The sequence below is a fragment of the Girardinichthys multiradiatus genome, chromosome 22, assembly GCF_021462225.1.
Source record: "Girardinichthys multiradiatus isolate DD_20200921_A chromosome 22, DD_fGirMul_XY1, whole genome shotgun sequence".
NCBI lineage: Eukaryota > Metazoa > Chordata > Actinopteri > Cyprinodontiformes > Goodeidae > Girardinichthys > Girardinichthys multiradiatus.
In genome coordinates, this window is record NC_061814.1 from 42,671,240 (window position 1) to 42,692,934 (window position 21,695).

The 21,695-nt window shown below is 40.2% G+C and overlaps 1 protein-coding gene across 1 annotated transcript in view; it reads right to left on the reverse strand.

The window, feature by feature from the left end:
• The window catches only part of LOC124858957 (cadherin-23-like), a 191,272-nt gene that overhangs the window by 54,166 nt on the left and 115,411 nt on the right, over window positions 1–21,695 (reverse strand). The window contains exons 12-19 of the mRNA XM_047351298.1: window positions 16,814–16,878; window positions 14,705–14,942; window positions 10,643–10,748; window positions 10,377–10,504; window positions 7,436–7,508; window positions 5,827–5,943; window positions 5,440–5,552; window positions 2,582–2,689 (exon numbers count right to left, since the gene is read on the reverse strand). Coding sequence (XP_047207254.1) covers window positions 2,582–2,689; window positions 5,440–5,552; window positions 5,827–5,943; window positions 7,436–7,508; window positions 10,377–10,504; window positions 10,643–10,748; window positions 14,705–14,942; window positions 16,814–16,878 — 948 coding nt within the window. The remainder of the gene's footprint in view (window positions 1–2,581; window positions 2,690–5,439; window positions 5,553–5,826; window positions 5,944–7,435; window positions 7,509–10,376; window positions 10,505–10,642; window positions 10,749–14,704; window positions 14,943–16,813; window positions 16,879–21,695) is intronic.

Sequence of the window (21,695 nt, forward strand, 5' to 3'; positions counted from 1 at the left end):
GAGGAGATCCCTCAGGAGACCATCCACCGTCTCATCAGGAGCATGCCCAGGCGTTGTAGGGAGGTCATACAGACACGTGGAGACCACACACAATACTGAGCCTCATTGTGACTTGTTTTAAGGACATTATATCAAAGTTGGATCAGCCTGTAGTGTGTTTTTCCACTTTTATTTTGTGACTCCAAATCCAGGCCTCCATTGGTTAATACATTTGATTTCCATTGATGATTTGTGTGTGATGTTGTCAGCACATTCAACTTTGTACAGAACAAAGTACTCAAGTAATATTTCATTCATTGAGATCTAGGATGTGTTATTTGAGTGTTCCCTTTATTTTTTGAACAGTATATATATATATATATATACTGTTCAAAAAATAAAGGGTAGATGGCAGTTAGATGGACTGGGTTTTATTAATGGCTTTTTCCAGGTGCCTTAACAGTGGTTCTGGGTGCAAATGTACATCACACTATTCAGATTTCTACTCTACACAATTATGCACAATGATTATATTGGTCCATGACATAAAATCCACTAAAATGAATGAATGTTTGTGATTGTGGAATGATGAAATGGTAAAAGTTCATAAGGAACAAATACTTTTGCTAAACACTACAACTTCCCTTCCAGCCACTGTAACTTAGTCAGCTAAAAGAAAAATGGTTGCAGCTTTTCTTTGGACATGCAATTGTGATGGATGATATATGTGAGCAGCCTGAAGCCGAGCTAAAACACTGGCTGATTTTTAAAGAGCTGATCAATTATTCAGAGCACTGAGTAAAATTGCTGGAAAATGGTTAATTGGTCATTAGAGGAACAAAGGCTTTTGTGAATGTTCAATTATTTAGAAGACATGTTAGGCTGGCATGTCTTAGAATCATTGATTAGCAAATACACAGACAAGGTAGGTGAAATAATTTTTAGAGAAGAGTCTGGATGAGCTTCGTTCAAGTAATCAATACTGGTCTGAGTGGAGCACATTCAATGATTGTGAGCAAATTTATATCTGCCTGGATGATCAGATCTAGCTATGGTGTGGCTACAGAGTGGCAGAGAAGAGATGGAGAGGAGCTTTAGTAGGAGATGTTGGATGTGAGTATAAGAGCTGAATATAAGAAGCTAAAGCACTGAGAGTGGGGAGCAGAGAGGTTTGAGTGGGTTGATCCTAGGACTGGGCACAGCAGCCGAATTCATCGGCTCACTGGACACCTCCAGAAGGAATCAGCAGGTGGCTTCCAGTCACCATAGAAACACTGGATGGACCCAGGCTACACTGGGGCCAATTACTGAACTGTGAGCCTGGATGGTCAGATTCATTGAAAAGTGGACAGAGGGGCAATAGTGTCTGTCCGCTGAGCCCAGAAATCCACATACAGTATGCATTGCATCGCTGGATGTACCATAGATGAAGTCAACTGAGGAACAGATTCAGCAAAGTGGAAAAAGCAGCAACATTATGGCAGAGAAGAGCCCGCCGCCTTTATTTGACATTCCCCAACTCTTCATTGCACACTTGTGCTCTGCAAGACGCCTCCTCTTCTGCCTGGAAGCTGAATAATTTGTTATGCATATAACTACAGGCTACACTTTAATTAGCAATCAGACTCCTTTAATTACACTCAGTGATGCCTCCTTAAGTAATGGACAATAGGGACTTAATTACAAACAACACATTATCAAAGACACCAACAGGACAGCAAGAGAGTTTTGGGGTAATAGTGTAGTTTACTCTGCAAAGACCTAAACTGTGCCGGATATTAGTCCATCAGGAAAGGAAGCATGAACTGGAGCAAAAATGACTGTTATACAGTTATCGTAAAGAAATAGGGTGCCCCGATATTCAGTTCTTTATTAAGAAATGTTCCCATATTGAAATTTGATTTTTCTGTCTCTGGAAAATAAAATAATTTTATTGCACTTAATCATTTAACTCCTAAAAATGCGTATTGGTGTATTGTGGGTAGCTTTAAAGTGCTATCCAATCCTTGTATGGCCCGAGCAAGAGCTGTTCTTTCTCAGCATGACCAAAAGGACCACAAGGTGAAATTTGACATTCGTCTTAAGATGGCCGGACCCAGTCTTCGAGATAGGGTCAGGAGCTGCATCATCTGAGGGGAGCTTGAAGTACAGTTTGGATTTCCCTTTAGCCTGTTGATCCAATGATCCGATCTTGGATAATTGGAAGACAATACATGGATGGATAAATGTAAGGGGAGTAAAAACAGGGAATCTACAAATCAGGTGTTCTCAAGGTGTTTTGGCATACAGACGATAATTATGTGAAAGAAGATGACTTTTACTTATAGTTGATGTATGGCTTGTGGGCACTGCAGTGAGTTACAGAAAATGTTTTTCTAAATTAGTTTTCAGCTTCCTCCTGTCTAGCTCTGAGCATTGCTTCTCCAGCCATATTTTGGTGCAAATAATTATCCCTCATTTGCTTCTTTTATTTTTGTAAATTATTATAAAATAACCAAAGACAAAAGTCCACTTTTTGTTGTTTGCAACATTGCTATTAATTTTTATAAGCTTACAGAAAGTGATGCAGCAAGGTTTAGGAGGATGGACTAAATGCACTCACAGAGATAACATCAGTGTTTATTGGACTCATCTCCACAACGTTGGCTTCATATGGCTCCTCTTGCCACACAGGGGCGTTGTCATTGATGTCAAGGATGGTGATGTTCACCTAAATTAGTGTTGAAAGAAGATCAGATCATTTTATTAGTATAGTATATTGAGGATGTAATGAATGACCATGATGTTAAACACAAAGTTATTTGTAGAACAAAGTAGGACTTGCATGAACTCATCAGAGGCAAGACGATCATGTCAATTTTAAGCTTTTGATTATTTATTTGACAATTTTTTTCCAGAGTAAAATGATTATACAACAAACATCTTCAGTGAATTTTCTCTAATCCACACATGGTCAAAGTTATACATACAGGATGAGATATGAATATAAACCTGCATATAAACCTTACAATACAGATCGCAGAAAAAATGGGCGGGGGCTGGCATAGTGTTGCGTGGGGCCCTTGCCTTGCTGTCGCGGCGCGCTGTGTAGTAGGGGTGGGACGTGGCGGGGGTTCTTGGAGGGGGCTGTGTGTGGAGCTTGAGCTGTGTGGGTGTTGCTTCGTCGTCTTTTCGGGGATGAAGCTCACCTATCGGGGTGTGCCCATGTGCTGTGGGGAGGGGATTCATGGCGTTTGGGTTCAGGGTTGTGTGTTCGATATCTGTGTCCTGGTTGGGGGTGGCCCTGTGGGGAAATTCATGTTGGGGTTCACTGGGGGTTTGGGGCTCATGGGGTTGGGATCAGAATTCATTGGGGGGTTAGGACTATTTTGTTTTGTGGCCGCTCTGGTTGGCGGGCTGGTTTGGACCATGTAGACCCCTCTTTTGAACATGGTCCCATCTGGATGAGAATGTGGGTCAATGGGGACTGGGGTTGGGGCGGGGGGTTGGGTTCCGGGTCCGGGCCAGGGTTGCTCAGGTTGAGTCACGAGCCCGGGATAGCAGGTTCAGGTGCTAGAGAGGTCTGCCTGTCTCCACCCCCGGAGGGAAGGGGACCACCTCCTGTGTCCAGGGACTGATTGTCCTTATGGGATATCGGCACCTGGACCTGGGAGTATAGAGCATGTATGGGGAGTGTGAGTGAGTGTACGACATTGGGTGCGTGGGTGTGAGTGTTTTTATGTGTATGCATGAGTGTGGAAATGTGCGATTGTGTGTGCCTGTTTTTTGTGTCCAGGGGGGCAGGTCTGTGGCTCCTCACACTGGCTATTGCATATTTTTAATGGAGAAACCTTGTATACACAAGCGCACTCACACACATCTTGCATTGATAAGTACAGTGCACATTTCGGTAAGAAAGCTGGTAATATGAACGTTTGGAAGCAAGTTATCTTGTATTCCTTCATCCTTCTTTCTTTCCTCCAATCTTTTCTCCTTCTCTCCCCCTTTCCTTTTTGCCCCACCTATCTTTCTTTCGTGCTTCTTTTTTTTTCCTTTTCATTTCTGTCTCCGTTTCCATATCAATTGAAATAATCCCAAAGCAGTTTCTAATAAAGTTTATTTTATAAATATCAAGTAGAGCTTTAAAGCGTTAGCTGTAATGCTCCACTTGTGAAGTGTGATGTTGGGCTTTTTCTTGGCACTCAGACAACAATTCTGAGTGCTACTCTGCTGGACAGGACACGAAAAAAAAAAAAAAAGAAAAAGCAGACACATCATGTAGACATCAACAGGCTTCTGGCATAATTCAGGTTGGATATTTGACCACTCATCCTAACAGAACTGGAAGAGTCCATTTAAAGTAGTTGTTTTCCTGGCACAGACCCAGCCTTAAAGCATAGTCCAGAAATTTTCCAGAAGGTTGAGGTCAGAACTTTGGGAGGGTCATTCCAGGAGCCTACTGAAGCATGTTGTACCTATTCTAAGACCAGTTTTAATGTGTTTGGGATCATTGTCCTTTTGAAACAATTGTGTCTTAAACAGTTGGGAATTTCAACAAGTTGTTGATGTAAGGTAAAGTTGAAAAAATTGGAGATCATCCTTCATTATTCCATCCACTTTATGCAATGCACCAGCAGCACGAGCTGTGAAACACACCCACAGCATGCTGCTACCACTACCATGCTTAACAGATAGTACAGTGTTGTTCGATTTTTAAGCCTCCGGTTGACTCCTCAAAGTATACTTGTGGCCAGACAGCTTTTCTGTGTCTGACTAATTGTTTTCTAAAGGAAGCTTGTCATTTTGCTTTTCCCTGAAGAAGTTCCACATTTTCATTGGGCTTTAACAGGTCTCTATTAGAGCATGGCCTTCTCTCTTGGTTGGCATCATCCAATAAGAAAACTGTGGACAGTCATACTGGTGTTCCAGGGGTTTGAAGTGTAGGCTTGAGTGTTGATAGATCTTCTCAAAACCTGACTAAAAGCCTACAGAATATCTATAAACTTTGCCTAAAAGCTGTCCCCAAGCCAATTTAAATGAGTGCTCAAATATCCAGTCAGAATTGTGACAGAAGCTTGTTGATGATTAAAAGCTTCTTTGTTGAGGTACAAAATCTCTAACCAACATTTATCCAAATATTTATGGGGTGTATGTGTAATCTGGTGCCTGTATGCATAATATTTTACCTATGTAGATTTAAGAAAACCCACAACAAATTCAAACTTGGGCACAAAAGCATTGTTTTTGAAATGTATTTAAATTGTTTTATGTAACCAGGAAAATAAAAGTTTAAATGCCTCCTTCAAGGCCCAAAATTATTAGGACATCTATGCCCATGATGGGTGTAAACGTTTTACCAAAACAGTTTCATGGTATATGATGTCTTTTGACCAGAATACTAAAAACAAAGATACCAATGAGGTATGAAGTAACTTTGATAAGATAAGATGTTCAGTTAAATGATGAATGTAAGGTTGTTACAGTGGCAATGCCAGTCTTCTGCTGAGGACCAACTCCTCCATCCACAGCTCTCACAATCAGGATGAACTCTGACTTCTGCTCCCGGTCCAGCAGGGCTGTGGTTGTGAGCTCTCCTGAAACACAAACACAGCAACAACATTTATACAGCCATCATTACAGCAGCTGAACATTTCAGGATGAACTGAGGAGTACAAAAGGTGTAAACATTTACAGATTACTGATCAGGGTGTTCACAATGCAGAAAGCCAGCTGCTGCTCAACTGGCAACAAACTAAATGGCTCGAGTAAAAGCTGGTCTAAACAGACTGAAGCAGGTAGGAAAAGCCATAGACCTGTTAGTATGAGGTGACAGAAGCAGCCTTTAATAAAATGCACACACTAACATACCTGAGCGTGAGTTAAGACGAAACTGAGAGGATCCTTCCAGAGAGTAGATAAGAGAGGCCTGGCCAAACTCCCGTGAGGAATCCAAATCAGTTGCATTTACAACCAGTACAGTTGCCCCTTTGTAAGATACGAGGTGTAGAAGACAGAGACACATAAATAATGCTGCAACTCACTGCATGAGAAGGGAAGATGTTGAGTCCAGTTAAAAAAAGAAACAATCAGAGAAAGACAAGCTGTAGAAACAACACTTGCAAAGCTAATTTTGTCACTGCCCTCATCCACAGTGACACTGATGGCATGGCAGTGAGCGGGTTTATGGATTAGTGGATTATTAGACTGTTATTTGGCCCAGAGCTGATCAATACCAAGCCTGGTAAGGGGATGAGATGTTGTCCAGAGCCGCAGGGCTAGCCCTAAGCTCTGTCTAGAAGAGCTAGTCTTAGGCCTTTACCTCAGGGCCAAATACTGCTCTAAACCTCAGCGTTCCTTCAAGCCCCTCAAAGAAATGCTCCATTAAATTGTGTAGGAAACATAACGCATGGCCAGCATCTGCTGCAGCTAAGAAGAGAGAGAAAGAGACAGTCAAATTCCCAATTTCCTCTTGCGACTTGAAACTAATCTATTGTCTGGGAAGAAAAGAGGCTTCACATGCATGAGAATGAATATAGCAGCTAGCGATTTCCCTTGAGGAGCCAATATCCCACATTCTGAGGGAGTATTTCAAAACAGTATTGAAACAAAACACAGATGGCACAGATTAGAGGATACAGACATATTAAAACATGACACACCTAAAGCTACAGAGAAACCTTTTGGTTGAAAATGAAAATACATAATACCTAACACAGTGTTTGAGAGATGTGTTTATTGTGCAAACCACAAATATAATTGGAAACATTTGCATTTACTGCATAAATGCAGTGTCATAGCTGTAAGATGATGTGCAAACATTTCTTGAAATAGAACAACTCAGATGCTGTTCAATAATGTGTTATTTATCGCGATTATTTGATTACAAATCACTCAATTAATTAGATGATTTTTTTTTAAATCCCGTCTCACCATCATTAAAGATATATAGTGCAAAAGCAATGATTGTTCAAAGCTGTAGTGTTGGATACAGTCTAAAAGGTTAAGCCTTAACTGCTGAGCTTGGCGGGTAAAAGTGGGAGAGACATGTTAGAGTGAGGTAGTGTTAAAATGAGTTAAAATGTTATAATACCTGATAAAGTACATTAAGGTTTGTGGGTGTAACAAAAAATTGAAAGAAAGAATTCAAGGTGCATTTATGCCTCAGCAAACAATTATAATAACAAATCCCTTGTAGCCCCTTTAAATTTTGCCATTTTTCTGCTAAAAGTGAAGGGAAGTAGTTAGCCTTGAACTAGCACACAGCAACTATGAATCCATTTCATTTATGTATTTTGTAGGAAACCAATTCAATATTTTAAAAAGTAAATACAAATAAGTTCAGTTATTGCATTCATGTCCTGAAAGCAAGGAAAGTTTTACTATTTAAATAGCTGAAATGGCACAAAAATTGCAGAAATAGTTTTAGGCCAAAAACATGGTTTACAGCAGTCACCCAATAATTACACTCCAAACTCACCTGCGATAAGGTTCTCTGGGATTTTGATGACGTAAGATGATTTGCTGAACTCAGGTGGATTGTCATTTTCATCCTGTGGGAGAAATAAACAGGTACAAGTTCATTGTGATGTTCTAAACAATGACAAACTGCAGATCACAATCAAGATCTCAAAAAAGTTGAAGCTGTCACTGTGCATTAAGACTTATAGTATATCAAAATATGTGGGAATAAATTCAAAAAGAAGCAGGAAAAGGTTTTATGACCAGTATGTTACACGTTAGTCAGGTTCTAAGTTGATCCAGATTAGAGAGACGGGGCACACTCCTGGAACCAGGCTTGTGGGGTAAAAAAACCCTGTGGGGAGAGAATTAGGGTGCCATGTATGCCGGGTTGTTGCAAGGTTGAGCATGCTAATTCCCAGAGGCATAATCTGGCTCTTGGTCGATCATCACCTCGCTGGCAGGAAAGAAGTTGAACCTGGTGTTTGGGGTTCAGTAATAAATGGACTGAATGGTAAATGGACTGAACTTATATAGCGCTTTTCCAGTCATACAGACCGTTCAAAGCGCTTTACACTAGCGCCACATTCACCCAATCGCACTCACTAACGCTCACACATTCATACACCGATATGCAGATCGGTAGGCAACTTGAGGTTAAGTGCCTTGCCCAGGGACACATCGACATATGGCAGGAGGAAGCTGGAATCGAACCCACAACCTTCTGATAGCAAGACGACTACTCTTCCTACAGTCGCCTAATACCAAATATGTATAGCTGGTCTCACCTCTACACAGAGCTTCGGCTCATGATTTTCTCCTACTGCGAAGTTGCCTGGGGAGAGAGGCAACTCACAAGCCCCTGGCTGAGCACCTCTGTGCACCTCTCCCAAGTGCATGAAAGGGGTCACCTCGGTGACTGCTATCTGTGCCTACGGGTTTGAACAGCAGCTAAGTTCACCTGGGCTTCTTGAGGTTTCTGTATGGTTTCCTTGAAGTAATGCCATCTGGGGTCTTTTATAGAAGGACCCTGTTCTAGAGATCTTCAGCTCACACCTCAGGAAGCATTTCCAAGGAAGGCTGGGGAGATGCTGGGTCATGTTTAGGCCCTCCTGATGTTCCAGAAGCTTTGGCCTAAATGTCATTGATGCCTGCAGTGGCAGAAACTAAAGGTCATGGAAGGTGTGCAGCTACAGAATCAGGCCTTTGGGGCTTAGCACTACCTGTAGGACTACTTGGATTATGGAACTATTGGGGCAGTTGACAGGTGCAGGTTACACTCCACGAGGGCTGCTTCTTGTTTTGATTCCTTTATGATTTTCATGAACAGGATCTCAATGTATAATCATGGGGAGGAGAGGTGTCTGGTTTGGGATTCCCAGGTTCTCATCTTTGTTGTCTGGAGATGAGGTATTTCTGTTGGTGTCTTCAAGCAATGGACTGGTTCAAAGCGAAGCATGCCCAGGATGAGAATTTGATCCTCTCAATATGAGGCCATGGTTTTCAACCAGCAAAGGGTAGACTACTCCCTAGGGTCAAGAATCCTTTTCCACATCAAGCAGAGGAGTTCAAGTATTTTGGTGTGTTGTTAATGATTTATAGTAGGACGGAGTGGGAAATGCTACAGTCTGTTGTGGTGAAGTAGAAGCATCATCATGGTGGAAGTGAAGTAGAACCCGGAAGCAAAAGGTTTATTGGTCCAGGTTCCAACCCTCACCTACGGTCATGAGATATGGAGCATGACAGAAACAGCCAGACCCTGTACACAAGCCACATAAATTACCTTCTTCTGTAGAGTGGCGGGACTCAACCTTAGAGACAGGGTGAGTGGCTTGGTCGTCTGGAAGAAATTTAGAAAAAAGCCGCTGATTCTCTGCATCCAAATGAGCTAGTTGAAGTGGTTTGGATAGCTGATCAGGATTCCTCCTGGGCGCGTCCCTCTGGGGGTTTTCTGGGCCTGTCAGACTGAGTAGACTCCACAGGACAATAAATCTATTTGGCCTGGGAACACTTTGGGATCCACCAGAATGAGCTGAAGAGTGTGTCTAGTGAGAGAGGTGTATGGGTTTCCCTGTTTGACCTGTAACTCCTGCAATCTGATATTTAATAAGCACAAGAGACTAAATAGATGGGTGAATAGATAGATAAATGTAAAGGGTGACGTGACAAGAAACAATCCCTGCAACATGGAACAACAGCTGCTTTAAAACAAATTCAGTAAGAGCATTCACATTTCTCAAAGCATCCCCCTTTAGAATAAGACTTCATTTCCCACCAACATTTCCAGTTGTCTGGCTAGATCCCTACTGTGTGAGCTGCTAAGAAATGTTAACACTTTAACAACAGTCACTGGAACAATTATCTATTTGGGCTCCGAGTTACACTGGTGCAAAGCATTGTGCAAGTGTGATGCTGCCAGCTGCTGATAAACCCCTGTGGTGTGAGTCACGACAGAGAAACGGAGGCAGAGAGACATAAGGGAAACGCTGAATTGTGAACATCTATCCCTTTCTCCCTCATGCAGGGTGTGTAGAGAAATCCCTATGGTCCGTGCATATCAAAGGATAATTATCCAGTCTTATTTTGCTGTTTCTCCTTTCATGAATAAAAAGTTAGATGTACAATGGAAGTCTTCCATGGGAAATGAGACTTGGGGCCTGACAACTATGGGCTTCGTCTGCTCATTATGTTTTTATGGCTGCATTTACAGTTTCTCAGCAAAGGTCAACATAAGGGTTTTTAATTTAAACGTAAACTGAAAAATAAAGAAATGCAAAAGTGTTTAATATTTGAAATGATCAGTCAGAAGGGAAAAAAGATCCACACAAAGTCGAAATAATACATTCTAACTAAAATATGTATATCCCCCTACTATTTTTGGTTAAATATCCAGTAGCAACTTACATTAATGGAAAGACAAGTTTCAGCTCTGTTTCATTCAAATAGGAGGTTGCACTTACTATCACCTCCACTGTGACTGGGACAGTGCTATTAAGAGGTGGGTTTCCACCATCTTTGGCCATCACTGTCAAATAGATCATCCCTTTAGGAACCATCTCATAGTCCAGAGGCCTGGTCACGCTTATAACTGGAGCAGAGAGAGCAGAAAGAGGAACATTGAAAAATAACAATTTATGCTTGGTGTAATTTTATTTTAAAACCATCATTCAGTGAAAATGTGAATTGAGGTTAACCCAAAAAAAAAAGACTGTAGAGGTAAGAGTACCTGCATAGCCTTCCACCATGATGATGCTGAAGTATTCACGGAAGAGTGAAGCTGAAATGATGGTGTACGTCACGAAGTTATTGGGAGGAGAATCCTCATCAGTAGCCTGTAAGTAGACAGATGTTTGTGGAGGTGCTTATAACATATGTCTTGGTTGAAGTTTTGAAAGTAAGACAAATACGACAAGTTGTAACACAGCAGATGTTGCAGCAGACAATGCTCATATTTCTATGTGTATGTTTAAACTACATGAAGTATTTAAGTCTGAGCATGTGTGTGCAGCCAGGAAGCTGTCATTCACTGGTGGCATGTTACTAGATGGATTAAAGCTGATTCTGGCTATTAGTGGTACATACGTCAGTGCTGGATGAACACCAACTGAGCCACGACAAGCCAAGCAGGCAGAGGAAAGATGAAACCATTTGTTGAAGGAATAATCCGCAACAGCTTCGACCGCAACGATGACACAGACTCATTATTGTTGATTTGGCAGGAACTTTAAAACGAGTCCTCCGGCTGTGAGGACAGTCTACTGGGTCTTACTGGCAGCATTAGAAGCTGGACAGGTTGTCAAAAACACTCATTTGTATCTCTGCACAACAGACATATCTCTATGCTTTCATTTAATGCCAAAATGTTGAGTAAGCAATACCTTTCTTCCCCCACAACTTTTTAAGAAGTGGCTTTCCTTTCAGCCTGTCATTCTAAATCAATTTTCAACAAATACTTCCACCCCAGACAGTTGTTTTGTACTCAAAGGTAAAACGAGTTGGGGGCAGCATATCAAAAAGATGAGGGGAAAAGGAGTGAGTATAAGAAAAATGAATGCAAGCAGAACCTCAGCTGTAGGAGGCAAAAACCTCCAAGGCAAGATCCACAGAGCAGGAAATCCTCTCTTTGCTTTGTCTTCCTAGAGCAGTGTGTGAACACTTGTGTACATCTAAGTTCCTGGGGAAACCGCTGACACACACAACTGTGTATCTGGCTTCTCTTTTCCTCTTGGGCAACAAATTAATATCAGCGGTGTTCAGAATAATCAAACACAGTGAACCAAGCGTTGAGACCAGTTCACACAGTGCAGTGTACACCCAAGCAAGCCTCAAGGGATGTTTTTCTCTGCTGGGTGCAATCAAACCAAACGCTGAGCCATTGATTACAATTGTGCCTGTATAGCTCTGCCTATTGTGTGGCATTGACTGATGGCCAACACACCAAAGCTGACTGGTTTTCTTTTCACACACAATGCACTTCAACACATTAGCACAGGTTTACAGTGAAACTGGGGAAACACACGGACTGACAAAAAGAACTGGAAAAAAAGAGTCCAGTGGAAATGTACAAAACATATTTGCATGTGAACATAATGCATCATTGTAGTCATTAGGACTAATGGACCGATTATTTTATTTGATAAGTAATTTGTAGGATTTAAATGTGGGTAAACATTAGGTTGTGAGTCCTGATTGAAAAGCAAATTTGGTCTTTAAGTAGGTCTACTAAGCTAATAATGTCTTTATATGCTTTGATACAGTTTGCCTCCAGTTGGCATTCTGCATACATTTAAGCGAAAGTTGACCAGTTTTAAACATTTCTATTGTAAATTACGCCCTTATCAAATAGTTTTAAAAGACCAGAGCTGTTTTTCTCATGCATATTTTACTGGAAAAATACCATCTGCTAAAAAAAAGACAGGCAGTAAATATGGAGAAGGACTAGAAAAAGAGCTAAGAACAATCTGTTACTCTGTTGGCTTTGCAAAAAAATGGTATAAGAATGTCACAGAAGAGAAGAAAAAGGTAAAGATGTTTCACTTTCACGTATTCAGCATGCTGTAGTGTCAGCATATACTGTGTGTGTATATATATATATATATATACAGGGGTTGGACAATGAAACTGAAACACCTGGTTTTAGACCACAATAATTTATTAGTATGGTGTAGGGCCTCCTTTTGTGGCCAATACAGCGTCAATTCATCTTGGGAATGACATATACAAGTCCTGCACAGTGGTCAGAGGGATTTTAAGCTATTCTTCTTGCTGGATAGTGGCCAGGTCACTACGTGATACTGGTGGAGGAAAACGTTTCCTGACTCGCTCCTCCAAAACACCCCAAAGTGGCTCAATAATATTTAGATCTGGTGACTGTGCAGGCCATGGGAGATGTTCAACTTCACTTTCATGTTCATCAAACCAATCTTTCACCAGTCTTGCTGTGTGTATTGGTGCATTGTCATCCTGATACACGGCACCGCCTTCAGGATACAATGTTTGAACCATTGGATGCACATGGTCCTCAAGAATGGTTCGGTAGTCCTTGGCAGTGATGCGCCCATCTAGCACAAGTATTGGGTCAAGGGAATGCCATGATATGGCAGCCCAAACCATCCGTGATTTTATGTTTTTTGGATACAATCCGGGTTAGCAACCGAGCATCCCTTTCAGATGGCTTCCTCTTGCGTCCACAGTTAATCCTGTTGGATGTGGTTCGTCCTTCTTGGTGGTATGCTGACATTACCCTGGATACCGTGGCTCTTGATACATCACAAAGACTTGCTGTCTTGGTCACAGATGCGCCAGCAAGACGTGCACCAACAATTTGTCCTCTTTTGAACTCTGGTATGTCACCCATAATGTTGTGTGCATTTCAATATTTTAAGCAAAACTGTGCTCTTACCCTGCTAATTGAACCTTCACACTCTGCTCTTACTGGTGCAATGTGCAATCAATGAAGACTGGTTACCAGGCTGGTCCAATTTAGCCATGAAACCTCCCACACTAAAATGACAGGTGTTTCAGTTTCATTGTCCAACCCTTGTATAAACACACAGTCATATTCAGTAAATTAGATCATACGTTCCAGTTGCGTTGTCAGTACCATTTGAAAATGACCTCATTAAACCCACATTTCTATATCAAAAATGTGTTTTTTTATTGGTATGTATGATGTAATATTCTAATCTTAAATGTCATGTTTTATAATAACATAATTAATATATCATAATATCATAATTAACAGAAATAAAACCTTGAAAACAGCATAATGTGTGGAATTAATCTATATAATGTGTTTCACTTAATGAATTAAGTTACTGAAAAAAGGCCACCATGCTCATTCTACTCAGTTTTTTTAAATGTCCAAAAAAATTTCTGGCATCATTGATATCTGGTGATCAAACTGTGTATGCTACAGTGTGAATATGCAGTGATGAAATGCCAGTATGTTATTTTTTATAGCATTATGTCCTACGCTGCTGAAATGAAAGGCACATATGCAATCATGTGACTGAGTGTAATTGCAAAAATAGTAAAATTTTTATTTTGATATAATTACAAGTTAGTACAGTATATTTTTAAGGATATATAATATGTTAACATCTGATACATTTTTAACTCCAGTTAGTTTTTTTTTCTGCCTGAATTAATCAAATAAAGGGAGACATCATTGCACTTTCATTGTCTTTTAAAGCATTACTGACTGAATTAGAAATTGCATTCTGACAAGATTCCTCTAGTAAAATGCTGTTCCAGGCAAAGATCTGGGATTCCTCGTTACTTAAAATAATAAATAAATAAAAAGTAATTTCTCTCTTTATTTACTTGCATTTCTGTTTGTGGCTGAAGAGAAGACAACCGCAACTCCGACTGGACTGATTAATGTTTGCTTCTGCATGTGGTGCAATGTGCTCCATCAATCCAATAGAGACACAAAGCAAACATTAGTTGCAAAAATGGAGCAGATTACACTACTTTGTGAGTTCTTTGAGTTTAAAAATAAACAAAGTTTATTTGACTGAGTCAGAATGGGTGAAATAAAACATCTATGCTATTGTTTTTCAGCAGCACTTTCATACCTTCATGAATGTTGGTTTTGGCATAACGGGTTAAAATTTAAAACCAGCAATGGCCACAGGTGTATGTTTATGAAGTACTTTAGAGCTGCTCTAAAGAGAACATTAGTTAGATACTTCAGCAGAATAACAGTGTGCTTTGGCCAAAACATTGTTTAAAACCAACTCGTATTTTATGATATAAACTAATATATCTGTTAACAACAACTTACCTTGATCCGTGTGACGGACTGCACTGCCTGCTCATTCTCTCTAATCGAGCCCATGTAGGCCTCCTTCTGAAAGAGTGGCGCGTTGTCGTTGACGTCCACCACATTTACACGGATCCTTCCGGTTGTTTCTTCTCCACCACCGTCCCTCGCCAGCACGGTCAGAGTGAAACGACGCATTAACTCATAGTCGAGGCTGGCCTTCAGAGTGACCCAGCCTGTTTCATCATCCAGTGAAAACCTACATGAGAAAAAACAGCTGAGATTAGAGAGGTTTCTTCCCCAGACTATATTACTGATCCCCAACCAGAACTTAACTTGAAGTTTTTCATTGGGGTGCACCAGTCAATTGGCCCCAAATTTCCTTAATTTTAGGAGATTGGTGATCGGCCGATACTTACATGTGAAATCGATCTCACCCACCGATCTTATTTACTTGTCTAACTAATTGTGCAAGTTTTGTTTCTTTTTAAAATGTAAAAAGTGAAAGACTAAAGGAACTGCAATGCTCTAAACATTTCATTAATATCTGAGAGCACTGCCTCATGTGCATTTAAAACACTGGTAACAAAACGGCGCCGCAGCATGATGCTGCCACCACCATTCTTGAGAAAGGTACAAAGTTCATAGGTTTCAAAGCCTGACTTTGGACTGGACCTAGATTCCCCCAGACACATGTATTGTAATTGTAGCAACATAAACTCAGTCTTTGTTCCATCTGAACTAAAAAAACGTTACCACCATGCAACTAGGCTGCACAGTGGCACAGTTGGTAGCACTGTTGCCTTGCAGCAAGAAGGTCCTGGGTTCAACTCCTGGCCGGAGAGTTTGCATGTTGTCCCCGTGCATGTGTGGGCTCTCACCGGGTACTCCAGCTTCCTCCCACAGTCCAAAAACATGACTGTTAGGTTAACTGGTCCCTCTAAATTGCCCTTAGGTGTGAATGAGTGTGCTTGTTGTTGGTTGTCCTGTATGTCTCTGTGTTGCCCTGTGATGGACTGACGACCTGTTCAGGATGTACCCCACGTCTCGTCTGTAGACTGCTGGAGATAGGCACCAGTTCCCCAGCTACCCACTATGGAATAAGTGGTATAGAAGATAAATGAATGAATGAAAACTTTATTTAAAAAAAATGTATTTTGCTTGGCTTTATAGCCTATTTAAAAAGGGTGAATCAAACTTCTGGAATTTTTCTGACTTCAACCTTATTGAAAGTACTTAGACTATGATTTAAAGTCAGGTCCATTTCTGTAAACCAACCAATTAACTGAACTCTACCAATTCTTCCAAGAATAGCAGTCGAAATCCCAGCCAAAATTATACCAGATGCTTGTAATCGTTGCTGAAAACAGGTGAAACTGCTAAAAGCAATTTTATCAACTATTAGTGAGGGTGTATTTGCATATATTTAAGCCTGTCTGCTCAATTTTGTTCCTGTATAGATTAGAGAAAGTCACCATTAATTTAAACTTGTGCAAATATTGTGCATTCCTTTTTTTTATAATTTATGTAAGTCGTTAGTTGTATAATCATTCCACCCTGGACAAAAGAAAAGTTACAATAAATCATTACTATTACAATTAATTAATATGACAACCATGTTGATTAGTCTATGTAAACGTCTGACCAAAACTACAGGTATACCTAAGAATCTGAATATAGTGAATCTATAACTATATACTACTTAAAATGAGTGAGAAAACGTTTTTCAGGATGTTCTGATGTTTTTAGCTTTAGCTGTTTTTGTCATTTTTTCTTCATTACTGAGGTTTATCAGGAAATAAAAATAAGGTTTTAATTACTTTTGAGATATGACAAATAGAACCATAGACTGTCAGTAAAAGCATCCCATACATGTTACACATTTATGTTTATTGATTAAAGAAAAATCATACATTTTGAGAATTTTATTTAACTCTGGAAGAAATTAAATGTTTCTGTGGACTTAGAGAGCACAGATGTAAAATAATCACCAATCATTTCAGAAGCCAAGCTGTTTGTAACAGTTTGCCAAAAACAGTGTCGTTTAGTTGTTAACCAGGCCCCCAATTAATCATAAGATTTTATCGCTGTATGTTTTTGTGGAGTATTTCACCATGTGTTTAATCTTACTGGTCTGGATCATCGCTAAAGTAGTAACGGACAATCCCGAAAGAGCCTGCATCTCCATCTGTGGCCTGGAAGGAAAAGATGACAAAAATAGTGTTTACATTCCACATAATACTCTCATACTTTTTAATGTTGATTCATTTATGAATTTCTGACTGTATTTTCTGGCCAAATAATTTTAGTCAGTAATTGAAAACAAATCTGGAGTTTGATTCCTGTAACAAACACATAAAAGCTGTGAGAGATGCAAAGAAATGCAAAATATAGAAGTAGCAATGTTCTGAAGGATTTTATGATCAGAACAGTGCTAGGTGAGGATTCAGTGTCAAAGGAGCATTAACCAGAGGTGTTTATTTTATGAGCAAAAGAACATCATTCTATGTCATCTTCTTTGTGACAATCGATCAGAAAATTGTTTTCTTTCTGTGCAACATTGCTTAGAACTAAGAACACTGATCATTTATAGCCCGTAATATTTTATTATGTTTGATAAAATCTGAAAAACTCCCAGTGCATTAAGGCTGGATTTAAGTGCTAGATTTGTTTGATATAAACAAACCCTCAAAAACTCAAGTCAACGTGATCAGAAGAGCAAAACAGAGACAATAGTAGACTGAAAACCCATTTTCACCCAGTAAAGTGTTTTGCTGCATCTAGTAATGAAACCTGAAACTGCAAGAAGGAAGCAATACATCAACTCTGCACCAAGCTACAGTAGAGTTCCTTGGTCAGAAGCTAATCTAAAGTGAACAGAAAAAGGGACATGAGTTTTGTGTTCAAATCAGTCCAAGTTTCAGTTTACTGTTCAGAAAAATGGGTTCTGGATTCAGTGTGCAAAAAACAAGAAGGTCTATCCATTCTGTTTCCCCCGAAAGGTACAGAAGCCTTTGTTTAGGTGTCAAGATGATACAGAGAGAATTCTATATATTTCAGTTACAGCTAAAAAATGTTGGTGCTTGGTGGTTCCTACACATTTTTTGTCACATTTTATTTTTTGCAAAGTACATTTTTTTTAGACCAGTGTTTTCGCTTCATTTTTAGTAAGTGTTCAAAGTGCAAATACAAAAGTTCACAATGGATTTATAGAATAATTTGTACAGTGGTCAGGCTTTTAATATGGGGATTGTAATAACTAGAGATGGATGGATGGACAGACGGACAGATGGATGGACTGCATAATAGAGGGACAGATTAACTGTTAGATAGATGGACGGAAGTATGGACATACAGAAGGATGGATGGATAGATTGGTGGATGGATCAATTGATAGATGGACAGAATGAAAGACTGACTAACAAACTCACAGATGGAAGGGAAGGGCAGATGGATGGATGGATGGATGGATGGATGGATGGATGGATGGATGGATGGATGGATGGATGCATGGATGGAAGGATAGATTGATTGACAGATGGAAAGACTGCAGGGTGGATGGATAAATGGATGGAGGAAATTATTGATGGGCAGATGGAATGATAAATAGATGGACAGATTAATTGAGAAACAGAAAAATGGGTGGAAGAACAAAAAGACAAATACAATCTGTTGACTATTGGCAAAGAAAAAAGAAGTCTGGAAATACAACTTTATTTCCTCGTCCTGTTTCTCCAGACCCGGAGAGTACTAGAATCAAACCTAATTCTGTATGACATCATGCCTTTATAAACAGAGAGGACGAGTGTTTGACTGGACTGCCTGCTGTGCTCCTGTGTCCGCCCAAAAAACGTCATAATCCGATCGAAACAACCACAGACTGTTGATCCTGATATCAGCATCAATGGTGATTGGTGACATTGTTCACTGTTTATAAAATATTAAAACGTCTTATTAGAAGACAGTGATGCAGCACAGTTCTATGTAGCACAATTCTAGACATGCCCAGAACCTAATATATTGTTTAATTATTTATCCTTGTTACTCATCAGGTTCTAAATACATATTTACTCCATTGACTAATCACAATAAAACTAGACAGTGAGTTTATAGAGAAATCTTTTTTTTGTTTGTTTTGTTCAGTAAGGGTTCAAATAAATCAGTAAAAATCACAGATTTGTCAGAGATTTATGTGTTGTATTACATTTTGAAAAACCTTTCAGTTTAAGCTTCTCTCAAGCTTCCTTTGATCAGGGTTGACAGCACTTCAGCTGTACTGTGTTAACGCTCTGAGCAAACCTTCAGAGTTTTTTGCATACTGCATAACTTGAGGTAAAACAAAATCAACACATGTTAAGGGAGCAGCATAGACATACATGACTTTGATACCTCAGTTAAAGCTGAATAAGGAATATGTTCCTGCATAATTTTAATTCTGCGTGAGTCTGCGCTGGTGTAGGTCTGCATAACACAACCTGTCACGACTTGGTTTTGCTCCATTTCTTAAATTTCTCACTCCAACAGCTGTCTGCCACTGTACGATAAAACATGAAAGCCTAGCTTCACTTTCTGGAGGTGTTGATTGGATTAAGTCTGATGGGAAAAGTGATACATTCTTGCCCACAAGACCCACTGTTGCCTTGAAAACAGCAACAACTGCTGTCTTACGTTTTGCAGATGCTGACAGAAAAATACCATGCAAACAGCAACATTTAGGAATCTTGTACTTTTTATAACGCCACATTTAAACTATTCATCTTTACAAACACAAACATTCCTGTATGCAGCACCAATTCACACAGGGTGATGTGACTGTGCTGATGGATCGCAGCAGGAGAGGCTGTTGTAATAGAGTTTCACTTCAGTGGCTTTGCAGTCAGTTGAGGGGCCAGACTTGAACATGTCTGCTGTCCCCTCCGTCAAGCACAATGCTGGTCCCAGTGATGCAGTGGCGGCCCAATACCGACCTTGTTCTCTGAGAGTTGGTGTGGAGTGCATGCTTTCTGTGGATGCGTTTGGGCTCAGTTGTGGGAGAGCATGCATGCCTGTAAATTTCTGTGTTTTAGGGAACATCTGTGCATTTGTAGTTTATTTACAAACGTGTGTCGGTGACTGGTTAAATAATGCTAAATGCAACACAAAGTATTCATCTTTTATTAGCCACTTCTTTTGCTTTCAATTTTAATTTAAAGGCAAAAAGGAAGACATGCACCCATTCCTTAATCTTGGCTAAATACAGGAACCGTTGTCAAAGAATCCATTTCCTGTTCTTGTTGCTAAGCAAAGACTGAAATGTTTTTCTAGAACAAAACAGTCTCCCCAAAGAAAAAACAACAATTACACAAAGATGTGAACATTTCAAGAGGTATGAATACGTTTGCAAGGTACGGTCCTTATGAAAGGCTTAAATATCATGTCAGGCTATTAAAGGAACACTTAGGCTTGTATATGCTGTCCTTTGATGGCCACACTGAATGCAACCCAGTTCTCCCCTTTTTTCAATTTGATGTTTTCAATTATCTTTCTTTTTCTTTGCCTTTTCCTCTGCATCAGAGCTGTGCCTGCAGCTCCACTGTCTCGTATGTGCTCTACATATCTCCTTTAGCACACCCTTGCCTCTAAACGCCTCCCTCCCTCTTCTGCTCCCAGGTGACTGACAGGTCCATAAGTGCTCCAATGATAGCAGCAGGGGTGTTAATATGACAGCTATCGAAGCGATGACAGCAGCTCAGTTCAGTCTAGGAGCTGCTGCTGCCTCTACAGCCCAACCTCTCTCATTGCAACCGCAGACGGAGACTGAGAGCCGAAATAGAGAGGAATGAAGAGAGAAAGATGATAGCCATCTCCCACCCTTCCTCCCTCTTCAATCATTTACCGACCCGCTCATTTTCCCCCAACAAACAATCACCATGACAGTGTGGCCCAGTAACTTTGCCAACTGCTTGCCAAAGACTTTCAACTTCAGACACAGAGAGCCTTCATTCAGATGGATGGTTGAGTTCAGTATGTGCAGGGCTTTGCTGTCACTTCACACCATGGCCCTGAGTCCATGACACAAGAGTATTATGTATTTGGCCCTTGTCACCATGGTAGCTTAAAAATTTATAGTGTGGAAGTTTGAGGTAATGGTGAAGTTAAAGAGATGGGGTGCATTTAAAGAGCGTAAGGGTAAGATTTAATGAGACAAGAAAAGAAGTGGATATTAAAGCTGGGCACTGTTCCTAATGGTGCTTATGATCGCCACAATGGGGATCTAAAAGATAATGGTGGTTGAGATAAAACGAGAGGTAAGATAATGTTTCTCTTTTTGTTTGATAAATACTGACAATACAGGCAGTGCAGATAAGAAGAATTGTGCATAGAGATCATTCTGGAAAGCAGACAGAACTTTTATTATGAATTTAACTTTCACCAGCACTCAAGCATGAAAGACATTCCTTTAGTAGCCAATCAGAAGCAGACAGATAGTAACTGGACTAAGCTAACTTGAAGGTTAACCTACCAAGGGCAAGAAACAACCTTCCTTCTTCAAGTGAGGACCAATTCCAGTTGTTCCTGCTGTGTCAGGACCAGGAAAAGGACCAGAAAACATTACCAGCTCACACAGGGGAAAACACTCGGCTAAGCACAGTGAGAAATATATAACATATACAACATGTTTTAGGATATATCTTTATATTTATTTTTAGTGGCATTAGCTGCATTAACCCTAAACCCTTCATATGAAAAAGGACTAGACTTTAAGAGACATCCACTATCCTGCTCCCACAATATATTGTCCTCTTTACCACCAGTGCAGAGCACATGTTCTTCCATGCAAAATGTGGTGGACCATATCCACCATAACTTTGTTTCATTCACAGCAGCCATCTTGTTACAAACCCTGACATGGTTTCATCGACCAATGGGGAAATCCTTTGTCTTTGACACACCTACCCTTAAACAAGGACGCACACTCCCCCACTCACATATTTACACTCAGATGATCATTTTCAATTGTAAAAGTGAATGG